Source organism: Dendropsophus ebraccatus, chromosome 7 (genome assembly GCF_027789765.1).
Source record: "Dendropsophus ebraccatus isolate aDenEbr1 chromosome 7, aDenEbr1.pat, whole genome shotgun sequence".
Taxonomy (NCBI): Eukaryota; Metazoa; Chordata; class Amphibia; order Anura; family Hylidae; genus Dendropsophus; species Dendropsophus ebraccatus.
Genome location: NC_091460.1, coordinates 115,897,354 through 115,912,931, shown reverse-complemented (window position 1 = coordinate 115,912,931; position 15,578 = coordinate 115,897,354). Strand labels below are relative to the sequence as shown.

At 43.3% G+C, this 15,578-nt stretch overlaps 1 protein-coding gene across 2 annotated transcripts in view; it reads right to left on the bottom strand.

Annotated features, from left to right (window-relative positions):
• Positions 1-6,682: 6,682 nt before the first annotated feature.
• Positions 6,683-15,578, bottom strand: part of MOB1B (MOB kinase activator 1B) — a 36,297-nt gene continuing 27,401 nt past the window's right edge. For both annotated transcript variants that reach the window (XM_069978256.1, XM_069978257.1), the window contains exons 4-6: positions 11,911-12,044; positions 9,028-9,191; positions 6,683-7,092 (exon numbers count right to left, since the gene is read on the bottom strand). In XM_069978256.1, coding sequence (XP_069834357.1) covers positions 7,015-7,092; positions 9,028-9,191; positions 11,911-12,044 — 376 coding nt within the window. In that variant the 3' untranslated portion in view covers positions 6,683-7,014. The remainder of the gene's footprint in view (positions 7,093-9,027; positions 9,192-11,910; positions 12,045-15,578) is intronic.

The window sequence follows — 15,578 nt, the reverse complement described above, 5'->3', positions numbered from 1 at the left end:
TTCTCTAGTCTTCACCACTCCATGTCCCTTTCTTCCCGCCTTTCTTCTTTTTCAGCACGCCCCTGGGCTGGATGGAGGCAGGGAGAGAGGCGCTGTAGGCCTAGGGCACAGATGCTCTAGGCTCCCCCTCTTTGAGTCTCCTCCAGAATAAAACTTTTTAACCAAAATACTGGCACCAGGACAAGGGTTGTCCCCGGGACTGGACATGACGGGGGCAAGACTACAGAAGGTTATCAGCAGTTTGGGGTGGGTGGCAGCTGGTGCAGATTCACTTTAAGGTTATGTTCATACACAGGATTTTTGCTCAGTATGCCTTTTTGTGCGTCCGTTTTGATCAGTTTTTCCATTGAATTCCATTATAAAAAAAAAAAAACGGATCTATTTTTTTTTTAACAGACACAAAAAAGAAGGTTGACTACTTTTTTGAGTACGTAAAAATGGATCCGCTTTGATCCGTTTTTTTTTTATAAGTGAATTCAATGGAAAAACTGATCAAAACAGATGCACACAAATGCATCAGGAGAAATATCAGTCAGGAAAATCTTATTAGTGGGTCTCTGTAGCAGTGACCCCCAAAGCATGTTTAAAAAGATGATGACAACAGAGATCAATTGTGCTCTGAATGAACGGAGCAGCAGTGTGCATGTCCGGCATCCTCTATAGGACATCACTGAATGATCTTGACCTTGGCATGGTTGAAAAGTCCCATAGACAGTGATTAAATAGGTGGCTACGCGTGCACAGTCCCAGCAGTCGTACTGATCAGCTAGTTATCTCCTAGACTATTAATTGCCAATAACTTTTATTCTTTGGGATAACCCCTTTAAAGGGGTTATCCAGTGTTAGAAAAACATGGCCACTTTCTTACAGAGACAACACGACTCTTGTCTCCAGGTCAGGTGTGGTTTGCAATTAAGCTCCATTCACTTCAATGGAACGAAGTTACAATACCCCACCCAAACTGGAGACAAAGAGCGGTGCTGTCTCTGGAAGAAAGTGGCCATGTTTTTGTAGTGCTGGATAACCCCTTTAAGACTCCATCACTGCACCCCATCCTTTTGGCTATAGCAAAGAGCCTATGGTACCTATGTATTGTACGATAACTAACACACAAAGCATTCTTGGACACAGGAGTTCTCTAGGTTTATTTATCAATAAAAGTTTTGCAAAACATATATTGCATCTGAAGTAATGTTTCAATATAATGGACATATCTTTACCAGTAAGTGCTATATCAGTGTTTTCAGAGAATAAAAAAATATACGTTGATCCCTTAAATTGGAACTAAACCCATAAACCCATAAGAAAAGAAAATAAGGGTTGTGAACTTATCTAGCAGATTAGTCATTGACTACAAGAAAAAATGTACAGTATAACAATTTCCATTCTGTACTCCTATCAAGTAGATTGAGTCCTGCGAGAGGCGAGATATGTTGTAGAAGGAGCCTCTTACATTGATATACACTGAGGGTCTTTCTTTCAGTGTGTAAGGTTTAGTTCCACTTTAAGGGGGTTGGGTATGTGGACATGTATATAACACATATCTATCCAGGACTAGTCAGTACAGTGGAGCATTATATCTAGTTTACTGGTTGACATATGACTCCGCCTGAGTGTTTATTACTCCACAACAGCACCAGAGTTTGTTTAAAGACATCAGATATGTATACTGGAAATATGGCTTCTAGTTGATGTAAGGTTTCCAGATATCTAGCAATGGTATTAAAGATTTTCATATGTTATGCCATTTTGTCTATAGAGGGTTAAAGGGGTTATCCAGCGCTACAAAAACATGGCCACTTTCTTCCAGAGACTAAGTGGGGTTTGCCACTTAGTTCCTTTGAAGTGAATGGAGCCTAATTGCAAACCACATCCAAACTGGAGACAAGAGTCGTGTTGTCTCTGGAAGAAAGTAGCTATGTTTTTGTAGCACTAAATAACCCCTTTAAGAAGTACCTGTCGAGATTTTTTTTTTTCTAAAACTTCAACAGGGGGTTGTGATTGCAAGCAGTTATGCATTATACCTGCTTTTTTATTTTTATTGTTTGGGTTTCTATGTTTAAGACTTTCACGACCATGGGTCATTGATGCCTCAATGCCCAGGTTGTTTTTGGATATCAGCTTATGGGATGATAATGATCCTATAGGCTGATGTCCATACCTCTGCCCCCTCTCCTCTGTCCCCTGCCGCTGTTCTACCTTCCAGAGAATATGGAAACCAAGGGAGAACCCAGGTTTAGGAGTGACAGGGAGTCTAGCTCAGTAAGACAAAGGTATCCCCTCTACACCTATATTTTTCCAATTACATATTCTTACATATTGGGCCCACTAATACCTTACATCTTTTATTTTATTGCCATGAGGTCAGTGGAATGTTTGACCTAATTAATTAACCGAATTATTATTTCTCTTGCACCTGATTCTACTTTCGCAATTATATTTGCTACTATTTTACTAAATATGTTGTTGTTGAATAATGTTATGTGGTAACAGTTGTTTTAAGTGCGAGCCTTATCAATTTACTTAGACAATGTATTTAAATTCTATACATATTGTTCTAAATGTATTTAATATCTTGCATTTACTTTGTAAAATGTTAATAAAAATCATTGAACCAGAAACTTGTAACAGCGGCAGGGGAGAGAGGGGCAGAGCTCATGACCGTGCTCCAGCCTAACCTCCCTCCCTTCCCCGCCAGCCTCCGTAGCTCCGTTTCCATGGCTATCATCGGGGCTCTGCTTTCACATCGGACAGAGAATTCTCCTTCTGTAGAGGAAGAATTCTTTGTCTGAAGCCTTATAGATGTTGCGATCATGCCGATTTCAGTATCCATAGGGTTAACTCAGCACCGGAGTGCAGCTCCGGTGCTGAGAGTTGCGACGGGCCCCTGGCTATCAGTGATAGCCGGGACCCAGCGCGGATGAAACAGGTGCAGCTTCTGTGCCTGTGTCATCCTGCATTGTAAATTAATGTTGTTGCAGCCTCAGGCATAGGCTGCAGCAACGTTAATTTGCAGTGCAGCGGCGGGGTTAAATCATTGTTATACATTTGGCCAAACTGTGATCCATGCTCCCTCCATGCTGATATTTGGTGTTTTCTCTGTTCAAAGAAAAAGAAACCAAACTCAGGAAGTCCCAGCCCTTTGTGCGCTCACAAAGACACCTTCTCATCATGCAGGTTGTCTATCAACTGAGGGCAATTAATTTAGGCTCATTATATTATTACCTTTTACTAAGTATATTATCAGCTCTGCAGCTTACCAGGAGACAATGCTCTTTGTTACATAATAATTCAGTCACTGTAATGTCACTGTGTAGTTACAGAGGTTTTGGTGCTGTTTGACAGGAGAGCTGACCATACAATGCGAGCACCCCCAGAATTCTCTTGTACTGAATGTGGATGTGCAGCAGCTGTACACATGAAGATAGACACCTAGTGGCCATATGTATAACACTGATTAAAACATAGAAAACATACAAATAAATACAGAGAGTATATTGCAGAACTGCTTGTGATCACAACCCCTATCGATTTCTGTAAAAGAATTTTCCACGACATTGCCTCTTTAATATTTACAGAAGAGCCCTCCACATAAATACCATTAATATTTCCAGACATACGTAATTGTTCACAAAGTTTAATATTTGAATTGGAATAGACATTTATAAACAATGTGCAACATCAAAGGCTTCTTTGAGAATATTATTTAGATGGCAGTCTGCTGTATACAGATGTATGTGATCACAATTAATATATCACAGTTGTGTAATATCCAGGTGGCTATTAAAGAACATCCATATTAAATTGCATTTTAATATAACAATTGCATGGGCCAGTGAAGGCTTTTGGCAAGGTATCTGGTCTTTAAAAATTCTGACCATAAAACTAGATACTTGTGGACTGCTTGGTCAACGACTATTGTGACAAAATCATCCCTATCCATTATGCTGCGTTTACACGGAGCGATAATTCGCCCGATCGTACGAGAAACTTTTTTTTTTTTTTTTATAACGATCAGCGTTTAGACGGAACGATATATCGTACGGAAAAAAATTTTGCGATCGCTTAAGCCTATCTTGCACATAGGTTAAATCGGTGAACGACTGTTTACTCGGAACGATCTGCAAATTTTTTTGCGAACAACAATTTAAGAACATGTTGGAAGATCAAAATGAAGGATTTCTCGCTCGTCATTTGATCGTTTGCTGCGTTTACACGTACGATCAATCGTTCGAATTCGATCTTTATCGTGCAAATTCGAACGATAATCATTCCGTGTAAACGTAGCATAAAAGATGTCCATCAGCAGCCATGTGTTGACATCTGATATTCGCAGGTGATGAGAATAGCTATTCACACATAGGTGGTCTATAACTACCAAGCTGCCAAAACACTTGTCTTGTCTTTTCCAATTCTGTAGGTTTTCTATTGATATACACATTGGGAACAACTGCTGACATTTTAGTTTTACTATCTTGAAGAGCCCAGGGGCTCTATAGGTACTGAAGAATTCATCTGAAAGGAACAGCAAAAAGTTTTTTCTTTCAAATCAACTGCTGTCAATAAGTTACATAGATTTTTTTTATTTACTTCTATTTAAAAAATCCAGTACTTATCATCAGCTGTATGTCCTGCAGGAAGTGGTGTTTTGTCTCCAGTCTCACACGGTGCTCTCTGTTGCCACCTCTGTCCGTAGCAGGAACTTCAAAAGTAGTAGCGAGTCCCGATAGAAAACTCTTCCTGCTTTGGACAGTTCCTTTTATGAACACAGGCGGCAACAGAGAGCACTGTGTCAGACTGGAAAAAATACACTACTTTCTGCAGGACATACAGCAGGTGATAAGTACTGAAAGACTTATTTAAAAAAAAAAAAACAACAAATCTATAAAACTTTTTGAAAGCAGTTGATTTAAAGGAGAAGTTAGGCGAAATTTTTTTTATTAAAGTATTGTATTGTCCCCAAAAGTCATACAAATCACCAATATACACCTATTACGGGAAATGCTTATAAAGTGCTTTTTTCCCTACACTTACTACTGCATCAAGGCTTCACTTCCTGGATAACATGGTGATGTCACGACCCGACTCCCAGAGCTGTGCGGGCTGTGGCTGCTGGAGAGGATGATGGCAGAGGGATGCTCAGTGTTCCTCCAGTGCTCTGTGTCCCTCAGAGTCCTCCTGCCATCATCCTCTTCAGCAGCCATTCAGCATCACCATTTTATCCAGGAAGTGACATAACCATGTTATCCAGGAAGTGACATCACCATGTTATCCAGGAAGTGACATCACCATGTTATCCAGGAAGTGAATCCTTGATGCAGTAGTAAGTGCAGGAAAAAAAGCAGTTTATGTGCATTTCCTGTAATAAGTGTATATCGGTGATTTGGATAACTTCTGGAGGGGGGGGGGGGGCAATACAATACTTTTATCTCTTTTGGCCGCAGGGTTCTGATGCGGGTGCATCAGCGCACGCCTGCATCAGAACCTCCCACAGCACACAATGAAGCAAGCGGCCGGAGCCGCTCGCTTCATTATGTGAACTGACTGGGTTTCCTACGGCTGCAATTCATTGAATTGCGGATGCAGAAAACTGACATGTCAGTTATTTGCGGCCCCGCATGGGATCCCGGCTGAAGCGCGTACGATGTGTATAAGCTTCGGACGGGATACCATTGAAAATGGCATTGTTCCAAGCCGCAAAAAGTACGGCCGTTGTTGCGGATGGCAACAACGGCCGTACTTTGACATAGTGTGAACATAGCCTTAAAGTAAAAAAAAAAAAATAGCTGGAGTTCCCCTTTAAATTTAATTTAGATAAAGAAGATAGAAATAATGCACAGAAGTGGAGATATAGCAATGCTCCATAGTGGTCTTGCTTTACAGTAAATGACACCTAGAAGTCTGTGCACGTTGACCAGAGTAGTGTTCAGATGTGTAAAGAAGCCCTTGATAGTTTAGTGTACCTATTGGCTTATCCTGTTGGACATGAGTAGTAGACCTGATTTTATTGGAACCAAATAGCCTCTCACGGGTCAACAGCTACGTTTAATCCACGTACATTAGCCTAAGCTTTTTCCAAATATAACTATACAAACAAAAGTATTTGTTCTTTGTCCACTTTTATCATGTATTACATTCCTATTACTGGTTACCTGCTCCTTGTGACCAAGCCAAACCACAGAAGAATACAGGATTTTTGTATTTCATTGCTTCCTTGTTAGATGTAGGAACAGTGTTAGCTTAAGGCATGGGTCTCAAACTTGCGGCCCTCCAGCTGTTGCAAAACTACAATTCCCATCATGCCTGGGACAGCCAAAGCTTGCTTTGGCTGTCCCAGGCATGATGGGAATTGTAGTTTTCCAACAGCTGGAGGGCCGCGAGTTTGAGACCCCTGGCTTAAGGCATACATTATTGAAACCTGTGCAAGTATCGAGATCGATGTGAAAATGCTGCCTTAGGTCTAAAACATACATCCATTAGTTCCAGTGACTGTAAATCTCATTTGTCCTATTTCTCATCATTAAAAGAGTCTATTTCGACGCATACAGAACATGAAAATGTGTTTACAGTGTCTGGGTTACACTGATTTATATGGGCAAAACCACACGTCCTACTCATCAGATTTCATGTTCCATTTGGCTGCTTACTACGCTAGCTCGGAAATCAGCAAGCACTCATGTAATAATGTACAATATCTTTAGTGGTTGAGTAGAAATTGAGGCGTAGTTAAATTAGGCACATTATACATAACAACCTCATCAGTGCAGTAAAGGGTGTGCAAAGTATTACAGGGGTTCGACAGATTCCTTCTCCTCTTTAAAACTGCTTATGTAAAATACAATCAACTGGAATCACTAGAAGGCAAGAAAATAGATACATCACATTCCCTCTGTAAGCACACACGCAAAAAAAAAAAAAAAATTCAAAAACAGGTTTTGGCTGTTATAAATGGAACAGAAATGATAAAACAAAGCTTGCTGAATGAAAGGCATCTGTGCACTCGTGGCCCGGGTCTTATCTGTCCTTGGACGTCAGCTTTTCAATTAATTCCTGTAGAGGAGCTTGTTCTCTTCTGTCAATCAAGTTGAACTCCTGTGAATTGGCAATAAAATGTACCATTAGAGCTTGTCATTGTTGTAGTATAGTTGTTGTTTGTTGTTGTTGTAGTAGTTGTTGTTTGTTGATTGTTGTAGCTGGTAGAATTGCTAGATATTTCCTATGACAGATGCTAAACTTGCATTTGTGAAAGACAAATGCAATGAATATTTAGTGGCCCCCACATTTTTCGATCCTATCCAATTAGTCCATGTAAAAGTGACAGCAGTCAGCTGGGGAGCAGAAAATTGCCTGATATGTGGCTGATCTCATCTTTCAGACAGGCTTTAAAATTTATATGTAAACGGGATGTGCGGCCTAGATCACAGGGAAACTGACAGCATGGATATGCATATATCAGTGCTGTCAGTTTTCAGATGATAAGCAGTGCATACTTTCCTTCTGTGCTACTTCTGATCTGGCTCTGCGGCCTAAAGATACAGCAGCAGCCAGAGAGCAGGACTGGAGAGCTGGAGAGCAAGATCACATAGCAGGGCACTAGGTGTGGATGCACTGCTTCTGTTCTAGAAAAATGACAGCACGGATATATACATAGCTGTGCTGTCAGTTTCCATGGCGGCACAAACAATATTGGGATTGTTTGTGCTGCCCAGCCACTCAGTTAATTGTGCCATGTAAAAGTTCCAGAGCAGACCACAGATAACCACTGTGGTAGTCACTGGAGGGAGGCAGCAGTCTGATATTCACAGCAATGTGCACATACTGTATGAATTAAAAGTCTTTTTAGTGTATAGCAACTACTTCCTTCTAGAGTCTCATTAGTGTTCATTAATAGAGATGAGCACAATCAAGGCATGCTGGGATCTGTCCAAACCTGAGCCTGCGGGATATGATTAACAGTGGCTGCAGAAGTTGGATGCAGTCTTAAGGCTGCCTGGAAAACATGGCTACAGTCATAGGCCAGGTTTACATAAAGTAAGAAACCGGCTGTTTTGTGCCCCGGCCGTGTCACAGAAAGGCCGGTGTCAGAAGAGTTCATCCCAGACAGTACTGCAGTAACGACCAGATGAACTTTATTTCTGTTGAATTGGGATGCGGGTGCATTTGGGTGTGGCCACATCCCAATTCACCATAGCGAACACTTTCCATTGTGTGAGCTGTCAGTTCTGTGCGGATGCTATTCAATATGTGTGTGTAAGAAAAAAAAAAACACCACCACCTTGAAGATGCTGTCTCTAGTCTAGAGCTAGCCTTACACATTACACATGTTGCCCAAAACCTACCTTATTTCGCCTACCCTATAACCTAACCTACCGATTTCAATGGGATCTACTGACCATCTGTACGTGTATGGTGGCTTTCTGACTCTCCCTCAAAGGCCACTGTCAAGGGGAAAAAGGATACAGCATGTTGGATTTCACCTTTCCAATCCTTTTGTCCTCTTGTAGATAAGCTGCTGCCACATGAGTCTGATGGTGGCTTTTTCCTCTCTGCTTATAAAGAACACACTTGTGTATGTGTACTGGAGGACTAGAAGAGGTAGCTCTTTCAGCTGACAGCTATATTATATGCATAGCCAGCATAAGCATAGGGCTGAAGTTTCACATGAAGTGTATTACAAACATAGAAGACTGTCAGCAGAAAAAGGCCACCTGGTCCATCCAGTATGCTCTTATATTATGTCCTTTACTATCTAAGGGTAGCTTCACACACACCGTATCGCAGTGGATTTTCTGCTGCAGATACGCAGCTGATTTGATCTAAATAACTCAACACAGCATCAAATCTGCACCATCAAATCTGCTACAGATCTGCTGCAGATGAAGTGTGTGTGAAAACACCCTAAGGATAGATGTGGATAGATTAGGGGTTGTCTGAATAAGTGCCGCTGGCAGACAGTACAGTCAAGTTGTGGTACAGAAACAGCGAAGTGTAATATGCAATATGTCATAAAGATGAAGACTTCATTACCTGGACAAAAAATATAAAGTGCTTGAATGACGTGTTAAGATGTGCCTCTTCCTGCAACTGGATCACTGAGTCAAAGTGCTGGTGATAGATGTGGGCATAGACTCGGAAAAGTCGCTTTAATATAATTTTAGCTACAGACATAAAGTTCTTCGGAAAAGGAACACCTATAACAAAGAGAATTGTGTCATGTCACTGTAACTAAACAATAGACAGTTTACAGTTTTACCCAGTGGATCCTAATAACTGCTTATTTATCAAAGCACAAAAAGACTATATAGAACATATAATCCACAGTAAGGGTACAAACCCACACACCGTATACACAGCAGATACGCAACAAATACGCAGCAAATACGCAGCAGATTTGTTGGTACAGATTTGATGCTGTGTTCAGTTATTTAGATATAATCTGCTGCGTATTTGCTGCGTGTTTGCTGCGTATTTGCTGCGTATCGCAGCAGTAAATACGCTGCTTATACGGTGTGTGGGTTTATACCCTAACAATAACAGGCCTCATCGCCAGACTTTTGAAGAAACACTGATTTACACCACGACACTATACCATATAGTGTGTGTCATCATACTGATCTTGCGTATGTGGCCTAGGGTTCTATTCACCTTGGCGCCAAATAATTAAGGTATACACTAGGTGATAAAAAAACAAAAACACATCCTGCATGCCTTGTTCTGCATTAGCTTAAAGTGACACTGTCACCCCCTTTTTGCATTTTGACTGCTCTCCACAGGTGTAAAGGGTAAATGTTACAGCTTTCATTACTTATTTTATATCACACCTCATGGTGCTTGTTCTGGTAAAAAGTCGTTTTTATCACCTGTGGATTGGTATATATGGGCGGGGCCTCGCAGCATTTGTGCCACATCACTCCGCCCCTAGCGCCACTTAGCGCCGCCCCATCCCTGACATCATCACCTCATAGGCCCCGCCCCCTCAGCAGCCATTGGAAGGGCCAGCCTAAAACTCTAGGCCCCACCCCTCTAGATTGTCCCACACCAATGGCCGCTGAGGGAGCGGGGCCTAGGCGGCGATGCCCCCACGGATGGGCGGGGCTAAGTGACGCTAGGGGCGGAGCGATGTGGCACATAGGCCGCGAGGCCCCACCCACATATACCAATCCACATGTGATAAAAACAACTTCTTACCAGAACAAGCACCATGAGGTGTGATATAAAATAAGTAATGAAAGCTGAAACATTTACCCTTTACACCTGTGGAGAGCAGTCAAAATGCAAAAAGGGGATGACCAGCGAAAATATTTTTCTTTCAAATCAACTATTAGAAAGTGATATAGATTTGTAATTTACTTCTATTAAAAAAATCTCAAGTCTTCCCATACTTATTAGCTACTATATATCATGCAGGAAATGTTTTATTTTCAGTCTGACACAGTGCTCTCTGCTGACATCTCTGGCTGAGACAGGAACTTTTGTCTCGGTTTTATATGAAACCCGATAGAAAACCTCTCCTGCTCTGGGTAGTTCCTGTGTTGGCCAGGGATGTCAGCAGAGAGCACTGTGTCAGACTGAAATTAAAAAAAATTTCCTGCAGGACATATAGTAGCTGATAAATATGGGAAGACCTGAGATTTTTTTAATAGAAGTAAATTACAAATCTGTATAACTTTCTGACCCCAGTTGATTTGAAAGAAAAAGATTTTCGCTGGGCAACCCCTGATAAGGGAATCTAGCAGCAGGTTAGATGGATCTAACCTGCTCATATAATCTAATAGGGCAGGGGATGGGGAGTTTAGCCATAACTTTATTTAGAAGGTCCGCTGTGCCATTAAAGGGGTATTCCACTCAAAATTATTATTTGAGCATTAAAGGTGAAGCTCGGGGGGGGGGGGGGGGGGTAAATAAACCATTACAGGCAGGGGGTGGAAGGAAATTGAAAAAGGCTTACCAGTCCCCAAGCCCGTGCTGCACAGCATCACGGAGCTCCCGGACCCCAATGGCTGTCATCTTTTCCTGGATCTGGGTGCATCACGACCCGGGATCCACGTTACAGACTGGTGGGATTTAGCCCGCTCAGCCAATCAGTGACTGCAGCAGTGTCCCGCCTCATTGGGGTTTTGGAGAATTTGGTTTGGGAAGGCATGGGAGGAATTCCCCTTTAGGGTAGCTTCACACTTACCGTATCACAGCTGATTTTCTACTGCAGATCTTCACTTTCCTGGACAAGAAAGTTCCCTAAATTACTTGTCGGAGAATGACTTGAAAAGTACGTCATTATTTTGCACCATGTTCAATACTTACTATTATTATGACCTCCGGGGCATGCAGACTTACTATAGTTAAAGGATACCTGTCACCCCCTGTGCCGGGGTGACAGGCTCCCGACCCCCCGTTAGAGCGCCCTATACTTACCTAATCGCGCCGGGTCCCGCTTCCTGATGCGGACGGGTCACGGAGATTTCAGCTCCCGAAGCCCGGCGCACATGCTCACAGGAGAGTCCGATGCCCATAGAGAATGACGGAGCATCGGACTCCCCACTCACTCTCTATGAGCGTCGGACTCTGCTGTGTGCGCGCGCCGGGCTTCGGGAGCTGAAATCTCCGTGACCCGACCACATCAGGAAGCGGGACCCGGCGCGATTAGGTGAGTATAGGGGGATCTAGCAGGGGGTCAGGAGCCTGTCACCCCGACATGGGGGTGACAGGTCCTCTTTAACGATAGTAAAAAGTCTAGATTGTACTTGAAATAATGGAGCTAATGTAGATAACTGTGCAGGGTCTGAGCTGCAGTGCCAGCTCCATGATGAGGTCCCCATTTTTTAATGAATTGGCTGAATCCAACAGCCATGAACTGTATTTTATCTTTATGTATAAACACAATATATAATCAAAAATCTTTTATATTCTTACCTATTTTTGAGGGGAAAAGTGTTTCATCATCAAGCTGGTCTTGTACCCAAGTCATTAGGTAATCAATATATTTGGGAGCAGAGCATTTAATGGGCTTCTTAATATTTGTTCCATCGGCCCAGTGGTATTCATACCTAGGGAAAAAAGTGTCCTTTTATAATCTGCTTTTTACACTTTAGCGTTGGGCTATATGGGGAGTTTTTGTTGCACTGCTAATTAATGGACAGGTTCATTCTGCGGGCAGACAGCGTAATCTGTCTGACCATAGAATGGAGTCTATGGCACGGGCAGAGATGTGCAAGGCCACGAGCGGGGGCAAGCTGCGGAATCCGCCCGAATTCCTTAGTGTGCATATACCCAGAGAGAGCTGCTCCAGAGACAGACAAAAGGCATTCACATGTTTCGTGGGCGGTGCATAAATACAGATGATAAATCATGTACTGATCATTCATGATAATGCCAGGAGATTCAAAACTGTTTAAGGCTATGTTCACACTGCGTATAAATCCGTCCATAGATCGTACGTCGCCGTACATGTGCGTCGGATTCATACGCAGTGTGAACATAGCCTAAATCTGCGGCTGTGTCAGTACAGTATCGCGAAGATTTAAACAGTTTCAGAGCATGATGCATTGAGTTCCTAATTCTGTTCTGTAGCACCTCACCCTTGCACAGACCGTAATTATAGAATGTTTAAATGCCCCTTTACACTGCTGCTGCTCCTATTAAGGCCTCATCTACACATCCATAATTTGAGATTTGCAATTGCGGATCCGCAGGTACATACTGTACAGGACACATTAAATAATGTGGACCAATGCACACAACTGTAACTGTCTGGGCTTCATAGATCTTATTTCCTTCAAAACTGCACGGTCTATGATTATGGGCAGTTCATCTGAGGGTCGACCACAATCACATGCTATGCATCCAAGAGCCGAGCGCTCGCTGACCATGCATTGCGTTCTTGCACACAAATTAAAGGACGAGGCCCAAGGGTGTGCTTACACTGACAGATTTTACAATGCAATTATTAAGGACAAAGCTAGGAGCACACTATGAATAGAAAACAAGTCATAAAGAAGAGACAGAGATCTCTCCTCTTTTCAGATCCATTCCTGGCTTTGTTTTCACAAATAATTGCAACCAAAAATCTGTATGAGTGAAAACACCATTAGTGTTTTACTACCTCATCCCAGTGCTTGATTTATATTAAAGCGACTCTGTACCAACAATCTGACCCCCCCCAAACCACTTGTATCTTCCGATAGCTGTTTTAATCCAAGTTCTGTCCTGCGGTCCGTTCGGCAGATGATGCAGTTATTGTCCCCAAAAAATACTTTTAAACTTGCAGCTCCGTGCCAAACTGGAGTATCTGTGCCCTAACTTTGCACCACCCCTCTGTCCCTCCTCCCCACCCTCTTTATCATTAGGAATGCCACTGGAACATTTTCTACATGCTCAACACTGCACAGGTGCTTAACGATCCAGCCCATGTTCAGTATTCACACATCTGACAAATAGGAGACAATCTGCCTGGAGCATTCCTAATGATGAGGAGGGCGGGGAGGAGGGACAGAGAGGTTGTGCCAGCCTAATGCATACACAATGTAGGCCATGCCCGTTGGGCACGGGGTTGCCAGTTTAAAAGTTGTTTTTTAGGACAATAACTGCAACACCTGCCAAATGGACCCCAGGACAGATCTTGGATTAAAAGCAGCTATCCGAAGGTACAAGCGGTTTAGGGGGGTCAGATTGTGGGTACAAAGTCGCTTTAAGTACACGTTCACATTTTGTTATATTTAAAGCGAATGTACCATCAGGTGTAGCATATCCAGAGAATGGCGCCAGCGCAGGGAAGCCGGTGCCACGGTAATTTTTTTAACGAGGATTTATTAGGGGGGCGGGGGTTTCCTCCCATTGGGGGGGCTTTGGCCCGCCTCCAGTGCTTCAGCCTGGGTCGGTGTCCACTAATAGACCGGCACCGTGCGCGGGAGTCGGCCAGCGGCTAAAAAAAAAGGACCATGGCACTGGCTTCCCCGCGTCTGCGCCATTCTATTGATATGCTACATGTAAAGCAAATGTACCTGATGGCACATTAGTTTTTTTATTTTTTATTTATCTATCTATCTGGATAAAAAAATAGTTTGATTGTGGCACCAGTACCATCTGGTATATTGCTTTTGGAAATGAAAACATTGATCTAAGCCACCGATATAAAACATCCCTGGGTTTTGCAGTGTTAGACAGTTGTTATGTTTGGAGGAAACAGGTGGTATGACATGTTTTCTAACCAGACAAACTGTTTTCGGTGGATTTCCTCGCAGATGAATTAGATTTATTGGATTATTTTTCACGTCATTCGAGACCAGTAGAGACTGTTTGATTATGATAATTATAGCTTGTACTTTCCTTGCTTACATAAATATACTAACGGTTATTAAGAGCAGCTGAAAAAACATAAATAGTTACAAAGTATTTTTAACGGGCATGGGCCCCCCCCACTTGGGGGTATGGTCTTGCCGTGCAGAAACCATGTGCTCCTTTTGCAGTTTAAGGCCATGTTCACACTATGTATAACACCGTCCGTTCTATGATCTATGATGCAGTAGTGGCCGGATGATCTTCACTTCTGCTGAATTCGAATGCGGGCGCCCCCGTTTGCGTCCGCATCCGAATTCACTGCTGCACACAATGGAGCGTATGGCCGCAGCCGCTCGCTCCATTGTGTGAACTGACAGGTTCTCTGTGGCCGCTGTTCAATAAATAGCCACAGAAAACATGTCAGTTTTTTGCGTGGCCGCTAGCGATCCCAGCTGGAGTGTATACTATGGGGGAGATTTATCAAGCATGGTGTAAAGTGAAACTGGCTCCGTTGCCCCTAGCAACCAATCAGATTCCACCTTTCATTCCTCACCGACTCTTTGTAAAATTAAAGGTGGAATCTGATTGGTTGCTGATTGGGCCCCTATGTGTATACACTCTGGCCGTGATTCCATAGACAGCAGCACACTGTAAGTTTTATATTAATCACGGCTGTTTTTGCAAATCAGCAACAACAGCCGTGATTAATTAATATGAAACTTATGTAGTGTGAACATAGCCTAGCACTGTGAGCTATGGCGTGGGTTAGAAACAGTGGCGTAGCGACCGCGGTCGCAGGGGTCGCCGCCGCGACCGGGCCACTACCAAGGGGAGGCCCGCGAGGCCCCCCCTTACCACTGCACTGCCCGCCTCCCACTCCCTCTTGTGACCGCAAGCAATGTTTTGCTTGCGATCACAAGAGGCAGGGGCCCCCGGCTGTCTTGCGGCCCCCAGGGAGCTCTGTGTGCGGCGGGGGGGGGGAAGTACTTCCAGCGCAGGGAGCATCACGTTAAGAAAAAAACAGGTCCCGCGAAGCTCCGCCCCCTCCGCGCTAAGCCCCGCCTCCCGCCGGGGGAAGCCCGCCAGCGCGTGTGACCTGGGGGCTACAGAAATCATGCAGGTGAGTATAGATTTTTTTGTTTTTAAGGGGATGATGGGGGTGTAGTGGTATGATGATGATGGAACAAGAGAATGATGAGGGGTGTAGTGGTATGATGATGATGAAGGAACAAGAGGATGATGGGGTGTAGTGGTATGATGATGATGAAGGAACAAGAGGATGATGGGGGTGTAGTAGTATGATG